Genomic DNA, 8,547 nt, shown 5'->3' on the forward strand with positions numbered 1-8,547 from the left:
CCCCATACCACAGCTTGCGTAGGTGCTACCCACCCAAATGTAATTCGAGTCTCAAGCAACGTGTCTCAGCCCATCCCACGAGGGCCTGTTGTGCTTTCTTTCTTGTCTTCTCTAGTTGATAGCAGCTGGTCACTGTAGTAAGACCCGCACATAGCACAAATTGGGGAAAAAAAAACCTTTAAAAAAAGTATTGTATAAAAAAACCATATACAATGTATTAATACACACAAAAAAAAGCCCGCCACATTGTTTTAAAAAGAAAAAAAAGGAAAAAAATACACATCGTACTGGTTGAAAGACAAGCTTTACTATGATGTGGCAAGAAGAGAACTTTGATGAAACTTTGACGTGGCAAAAATCCTTGTAAGCTAGAGCTTTGATACTGCTTTTGCAAAGAGATCGGCCTTCAGCTCCTCGATCTCAAGGCACCACGGACTTGAGTTTTGTGCCTGGAGAAAAGTTACACGTGACAATCAATGAGCTGTGATGTGAGTATCAATTTATACACAAAATAATGCCATGCATCGCGTGATTATACATGTATTAACGAATATTTTGTGCTAAAAAAATGCACTGCGCGAGGTCTCTCTCTCTCTCTCTCCCTCTCTCTCTCGCGAACATGCACGCACGTGACTCTCGTACCGTTGCGAGAAAGGCGTAAAGTACACCATGCTCATGTTGGGAGCGGTTGGCACTGCCTACATCCAGCCCTCGCTGCTCCAAGGTGGCCAATATGGTTGAGAAGAGACCTGGCATTCGCTCGTAGCAGCTCATGGTTATGTTGACCAGGTGGCCTTTGGAAACATACACTCTCACATGAGGAGCGAGATCACACGGTTCTAATTGGCTGTTTGATGCAACCTTTGGGGCAGCCTGGACCTCAAAACCGTTCTCATTCGGACATTTGAGCTTTTCTTGCTGCATTATGGACTTCAATATGTGTGCCTTGGCTTTGAGCAAATGTAGCTGCTGCTGAAGGAATCCAATGTAATGGCATGTCTTGTCTATGAGGATGCATCGATCATTCTGCAGTTAAAGGACCATATACATTTGGGGTTTTACGCAACAAAACAAAGGAAATGTACAGTAGGGCCGCGTTAAAATTATGATCTGTTAAAATAGCGGTACATGAATGATTTTATGAGTAGATCTGTTAAAATAGCGGTACATGAATGATTTTATGAGTATATTCATAATTATAATAAGAGCACTAGGAGGTTACCAGAGGTATGTCAAACGGGAGAATGAGTCGGAGCCTGTAGAAGAGGCGAGTCATGTTCCCGCGGCGGACGGTCTCGCACTCCACCTTGGAGCAGCTCCTCTTCAATGACATCATCCTGTGGATTCCTCGTCCACCACCTCCATCCAGACTGTCAGACCTCCTCTTGAATGTCATCATCCGATTAGTTCCACGTGCACCACAATCATGGAGATAGGTAAAGCTCCGCTTGCGTGTCGCCGTGCTATTAGTCCCTCCACCACAATCATCTACATCAGTGGCCATCCGACGTGGAAGGCTCCGGACAGCCTCGTCGTAATGATCATCATCAATGCCGGATTTATTCTTCCCCTTATCACATAAGCTGCTTGATTTCAAAGGCCTTGGGGGCGAGCTTGGCTGAGGTGACGCTCGCAAGGACGTTTTTCTACGTGGCGTGCTGATAATGAGGCACTTTCGTCCGTGATCATTTGGCTTTGGCTTCTGTTCCCGTGTCAGCAGCAGCTGACGTAGCAAGCTTGCATTTAGAACAGGTGCCAACAAGGCTGGAAATGCATGAGAATCTGAATTGCTACCATTGCATGAGGGACAGTTAATGCCAGAATTCTTTACACCATCATTAAGCATAGCAGCATTAGAGCTACAGTTTGACTGGTCTAGCTTAGCCCACTGTTCAAACAGCTCAGTCCAATCGGAAGTGCAAAGAGCTTCGTCGTTACAAGATATAGTGCTTTCTTCCTCAATCAAACAAAGATCATCATCCAAGGACCAGGAGTTAATACAAGCCATATTGGCTTTAATGCCCTATATATAACACTCTAAGCTAGCTAATTGGTGAGCTTTCTTTTCCTTCACACTTGATCATAGTTTTTCCTTTAGCTCGAAAAAGCTATGCTTCCTCTACATACAAGCATTAAATTTGTCCATGGCTTTACCTATAACACTTTGAGCTTACGTGCTTAAGAAAAGAAGAAAGATTTGAGAGCTACCCTTGACTAGCGCTAGAATTTGAAGGTTGCACTACCTCTCCAAGGGAGTCAAATCCTTCACAAGAAGGGTGAAAACACAATTACCCTTTTTTAAAAAAAAGGAAGGGTTCTATAAAATTTAGTTATATGCCCTTCCAATCTCCTCATAAAGAAAAGTTAGTTTAAAAAAAGCCCTTCAATAGAAAAAATAGGGGTGCCCTTCAAAATTCTAGGCCTGTTCTTGACCCTGTCCATGGAGAACACCTTAAATCTACAACGCATAGGAGCAAAATTGGCCGTGTTTCATTTCAAAGCTATGTTTCCTGCACACAGATGCATGTCTGCCTCTCACTAAATACTTACCAGCATTATGTGAACGAAAAAACAGAGAAATGAGAGATACTCTTCCAGGCTCCAGCTCTCTACCCATAAGTAGGCCGACAAGGGCTCTAGTTTGAACTAGCTGGGGTTGCTATGAGAGTTGGAACATGTGACTGATGTAGCCTGCCTTGCTTTTCCGTACAAAGCCTCACAAGGGCAGCTGCCTGCGCAAGGCACGTATTTTTTTATTTCTCACAAGGCATATATTTGATTTGTAAACCAGCCGTTACCTGGAACCCGACCGTCCTCCGTCCAGTGGTTTATTAATTAGAAAACTTTCTGATTATATAGACTGAATACCTCTCTTTCACGTTCGTAATTTCTAGACGGCTATTAAAAACCTGTCAAAGTTCTCACTATCACAACTGTATCTCTATTATCTTTTACAGGGCTTATCTCCCTTGTACTATCACAACTGTATCTCTATTATCTTTTACAGGGCTTATCTCCCTTGTGACACGTATCACAAAAAAATGAAAGATTTCTCAACTTGGCACCGCATGTAATCGTATGTGAGTCGTTTGCCAATCAACGCCGCATGTAATCGATGCTGCGCGGCGGTTATCCATTAGGAGAATTTTGGACCCTCTAAGAAGTGCCAACTAAGCTTAGAGAGAGAGAATCCAAAAAGCCTAAAAAATACAGTGAAATTTATTTTGACGTATTTTCTCTTGGCATTTTCTTGAGATATAGAAGATATATTTCTATTCTTAAATGTACAAAAAAATGATAGAATATTGCCAGTTCTCAAAGTCTTCAATCTGTTCATGTACTATATATACTATGTGAGTAATGAATTGGTCAATTCTCCAAGTTTAATGGCTTATATCTCAAAATCTCTACGTACAAGCCAAAATAGAATATTTCTTGAAATTTGAACCAAGGATCATCCAAAAATAGTTCGAGTTCCCTCCCTGCAAGAAATTTCACCTCAAATTTTGAAGGTTTTTTTCTTCCCTCCCTTTACCTCAAATTTTGAAGATATTACATATCAAAGTTTGAAGGTATTGGTACCTTTAAAATCAAGGTTTTTCTTGCAAATTAGTTGAACTCTTTACTTTTTTTTATTATTTTGGCACCGTTCTCTTTCCATTCAGATTTTTCTACTTATCAAGCAAGGAGGAACATAGAGAGAATCAAGAGGATGGCAGAGGGATCAAGAGCAAGGAGGAATACAGAGAAAAGAGACATTTACAACCTGTACATCGAGCTTGAACGCGAATATGAATCTCTAAGTAAGAGGAATAAATCTAATACTTTGTGTACTGCTTCCCAAGAAATGTTGAGGATGCAAGGGAAGAAAAACATAGATTTATGGATTGATGGGAGGCTATATCCAAAAGATCCTTTTACAAACTCCACACCCCCATTCAGGAATACGACATCTCTGCTTAACTTTGTTGGAGATGGCTATAATGGGCTCCTAGGATATACACATCATTTGGAAGCAACAAGAAATGTTCTTAAATTAGAAAGAGATTTGTTTGCGAAGGAGAACATTCATTTGAAGAAAACCATGGAGCATTGTATGTAGAAGTTACTAAAAGCAATAAGAAAACCGTTTCAGGGCTTAAGCAGCACATGCACGTAGCAGATAAATCCATAGTGGTAAGCAACAAGACGACACTTGAGATTGTGAATGGGGCACTTACTGTGTGTCTTCTTCTTATCATCTGAAACCTTTAAAACATCCCTGTTTAACTTTTGTCTCAGGGTTGTGAAGGCACGATATCATTCACGTGCATGTACTACTGAATGCCGTCAAACATGACTGTACCACTCAGAGTGGTCTGCTGAAATTACTGCCCTTTCTCCTCAAGATACGAACGAGCAAAAACGATCATGTCTTCGATGGAGAAATTGAAATTAAACATGCATGAGATTTTAGGATGGCGATGATGCTGTCGAACTTTATACAGGAAGTTGAACAACTTTTCATCTGGGGTTTCTTGAAAGCTAGCATCATCAGACTCAACCTCAATTCCGAAAGGTTCCATCTACAAACCAGGAAATATGTCAGGACAACGATAGTTCTATGTAATATAATAAAGGATTAGCCAAGATCAGTATAACGCGATAAGCGTTGGAGAAATCTCACCGACATCTCTAGTCACGTTGTAGTAATTTAATAAAATATTAGTGAGAAAATGAAATTGCATGGAAAAATATGCCAAAATCACTGCAACACGATACTTGTGGGAGAATTCCCAAGGAGCCCTCTCTTCACGTGATAGTGATTTGATGCAATATTTCAAAGGCAATGAGGATTGTAAGAAAAATCACTACAAGAACGACAGTAGGACAAATCACTATAACGTGATATGGGTGGGAGAGTTCTCACACCGACTCCCCTCTTCGCGCTATAGTAATTTGATCAATTATTTGTAAGGAAAAAAATAATTTCTTAAAAATCTAAACGATCAAATCTTTGAAAAAGTAAAAAAAGGACGACAGTAGGACAAATCACTATAACATGATATGCTTGAAAGAGTTCACACCAAGACCTCTTCTCGTGTTGTAGTGCTTTCAAGAAATTTATGCAAGCAAATTACCATTGTGGGCAAAATCACTACAACGCGAGATCCCTCTTTGCATTGTAGTGATTTGATAAAATATTTGGGAGAAGTAAATTAAATTCTTAAAAATCTAAAAGCAGCAATCTTTGATGGAATATTTATAAAACAATTATACAACTTCGGCCAAATTGAAACATAAAAATATTCGAAAACATACCGCGAAACTCACTAGGAGAGCAAGAAGCAACCAACGAAGTTGACTGTAGGAGAGCAAGAAGCAGGGTAAAGGTGATGACTACGAGAAAAATTACGCGAGAGTAAGAAGCAACGAATAATGAATGTTGGTCACCTTTATCCACGGAAACTAACGGTCTATACACGTGGCAGACATGCATGATGGCACACCACGTGCTCTGCGCACATATGATGACATGTGTCAAAATTTGATTGATTGTAATCATCATGAGTACGGTCCCACATCCTCCTTGGCACGTGTGGACATGCTCTTTTGCATGTGTGTCGTGTTTGTCCTCGGTAAATGTGGTACTCGTCCCTCGGTAAATGTTAAGTGTCCTTGTCTTTTGCTGCCGTCTCGTTCTGCCTCCTTCATCTGCATGTATTCCTCCATCATGCCTCATCTACGCCATCTCTGCAATTTATCAAGCAAGCGTCCATCACTTCAACATTTTCCTTACATAATTCTTTGGTAAGTTATCAACAAGCAATCACTCCTGGTCTTAAATGTTATATTCAATCATATATATCATGTTTTACCTATGTTCATTAGATATTGGGTCAAACAAAAGGCAATGTCTGACAAGTCACCACGATGCGAAGAATGAATTACAATTTTTTCTAATGTAGTCATATTGCGTTATAGTGTTTTGGACATACTTTCTTGTCCTATACATTGTTCTGTGTCGTGTATGTTATTTATTACTTATTTTCATGACCTACTTTGTGAAATAAAACGCTCTGTGGGTGCAAGAAATCACTACAGCGCGTTGAGGGTATGACGATTAGGTCTGATATTCCTCTATCACGATGTAGTGATTTAGACCTATTTTATCGTCATAGGTATTGTTAGGTGTATTGTTCTTATGTTATTTTGTCAAATGAAAGTCTCTTTGAGAAATCAATACAATGTGAGGAGTTGATGTAGATTTTGTCTGAAGTACCCATATCGCGTTGTAGTGATTTGAAGCTAATTTGTTATCCAAGTTAACTTTTTCAGTAGTTTTTGTATTATTGTCCTATGTATTTATTGAGAAGCTTATCATGTAACATTATGACTATTTTCAGATGGCGCCTACGAAGAAGACTGCAAGGCTCTCATCTATAGCAGATGATCCTCAATTAGGTAGAGAAGCTAGTTTAGGAAAGAAAATGTCTGCAGCACTACGCTCAATGAGGAGATGCAGATACGACCAACATAGATCCGTTCTTCTTGAACTAAGGAAGGTGGAGAAACATATGCATTGCGCGGTTGCGAAGTTGCCATTCTAGCGTGTAGTCCAGTCTATATGTGAGAATTTCGGCATTAATATGCGTTGGCAGGCCTCTGCCCTAGGATGTTTGCAAGAGGCTGCGGAAGACTGGCTTGTCGAGTTTTTTCAGGATAGCTATGTCCTTGCCGCGCATGCACACAGAATCACTGTGATGCCCAAAGACATGAACTCGCTTCATTTTCTCAGGTTCAGATATGACCGTACGCTGGAGCCCGCCGCCCTACTTAGTGATAAGAGAATCAAGGGAATTTTGAAAATCCCACCTTTGACGAAGAAAGTTAAGATCACAAAGTGACAGAGGCTAGTCATTCACGTGATACAAGGCTCAATGCAAGGCTCAACGCATAAAGGATTGGCAACCAAGCTAGGATGCAGGAGCTCCAAGAATTGTGGTTAAAGAAATCGGCTATTCGGGACATGCATAAGTCGAATGTGAGAGCTTTGAGTTATTTTGTCCCCTCATTTCACGTTAGACTTAGCATGCCGCCTAATATCCCTATTGCGTTTGTGCCCTCTCCACCATGGCAGCGACCAGGACCACCGCCACGACAGTACCCGATTACAAGTTGACAGGTTTGTTGTCGAGCTTCCAGAATCTGATGAATCTGAAGATGTCAATTTGGAAGCTTCAACCTCGCCAAACGACAGCAAGCTTCAGTTCTAGAAGAGCAACCATCCCAAGAGCGTCGAGAAGAGCAACTACCCCAAGAGCATCCCAAAGAGCAACCAACCCAAGAGCGTCCCAAAGGGCAAGCACCCCCTCAATGACAAGCCTCACCACCCCAACAACAAGAATCATCCCACACACAATAGCACGCTTTGTAGGAAAAAATGAGAACATGCTATCAATGTTTTAAACATCCAATAAGAAAATGTAGAATATTTGTCTTAGTTTCTATTGCTCTAAGAAATACAAAATGTTGTCACATGATTGATGTAACTATATGCTATCAAAAATACATTTATCTCCATTTATCTCTATGTGATGGTCATTTGCACCATGAAAACTTGCTTCCTTGTAATGTCTTTACATTGAATGGTCCTTTCTTTTCTCCTTGGTACCTATTTCCAAAAATCAAAGTAATGTATATAAGTAATAATGATTATGGCGTAGTTTTGGAATGAATACTTTTTCGAGGTTAGATTGAATAACATACCTTATGGCCGTTGCACTTGAACACATAATCATCAGGCACTTGTAGGTCATCCTCATTTGCCAAGTCTGTTCTCACTTGATGCAGTGAGATTTTTGACCTTATATTGAGTACTATCAAGAGCTCATGTTCAAACCATACCTCTAATAATATCAATGGATTTTCAATGTCATCCTCCAAGTCCTGATCAACTGCTACAAGTTTTCCATTGACATAATGCCATCTCATACAATGAAAGGCCAAAATAAAATTTTGGGAGCCAATCATATATTTACAGACAATAGATTTCCTATGGATTTTGCAGGTAACCCCATTTAATTCTTTCACATCCCAATTTTGACCTAAGAAATCCAAACATTTCTTTGATTTACAGATAAACATTGACAATGTTTTTTGACCTCCTCGTCATAAAAGAAGTCGACAAAAACATGCAATGGCATAAAGACAATGATTTTCACCTAACGATTTGATACATTTGGTCTTATACACCTTTGCACGTCTTGGTATATCTTTAATCTAAAGCACTCACTTGTTTCTGTTGTTGGTATGGGCCATTCTCGACTATCGAATGAAGGCAGTGGTAATGCTTTCAAAGATCCATAACCCGTAACACTATGAGGTGCCGTGTAAAATTCATTATAAAAGAAAACTCCTCTCTCTATCAAAGACTTGCTCCTGCTGGATGTTTCTTTGTATAGCTGCTCACACCAATAGATGCATGAAAAACATCGAAGATTCCCACAATACTATCTATAGGCCGCCAGTCAACCAAGTTTGAAGGATATATATCTATACAAATGA

At 40.0% G+C, this 8,547-nt stretch overlaps 1 protein-coding gene across 1 annotated transcript; it reads right to left on the reverse strand.

Moving 5' to 3' along the window:
* Positions 1-324: 324 nt before the first annotated feature.
* Positions 325-2,008, reverse strand: LOC147630504 (uncharacterized). The gene is made up of 3 exons (XM_086810821.1): positions 1,223-2,008; positions 643-1,026; positions 325-449 (listed from the first exon to the last, which is right to left on the reverse strand). Exons 1-3 carry the CDS (start codon positions 2,006-2,008, stop codon positions 369-371), a joined length of 1,251 nt encoding a protein of 416 aa, XP_086666947.1. The 3' UTR covers positions 325-368.
* Between the last annotated feature and the right edge of the window lie 6,539 nt (positions 2,009-8,547).

This window comes from Cibotium barometz, chromosome 16, assembly GCF_041138505.1.
Source record: "Cibotium barometz isolate CiBa-2024 chromosome 16, ASM4113850v1, whole genome shotgun sequence".
NCBI classification, from domain to species: Eukaryota; Viridiplantae; Streptophyta; class Polypodiopsida; order Cyatheales; family Cibotiaceae; genus Cibotium; species Cibotium barometz.

Excerpts from the sequence above, each read along its gene's own strand:
- LOC147630504 (XM_086810821.1), bottom strand. The coding sequence starts at position 2,008 with ATGGCTTGTATTAACTCCTGGTCCTTGGATGATGATCTTTGTTTGATT. Across the intron at positions 1,027-1,222 it reads TCCCGTTTGACATACCTCTG|AATGATCGATGCATCCTCAT; the intron begins GTAACCTCCTAG and ends CTTTAACTGCAG. Across the intron at positions 450-642 it reads TTTACGCCTTTCTCGCAACG|GCACAAAACTCAAGTCCGTG; the intron begins GTACGAGAGTCA and ends ACTTTTCTCCAG.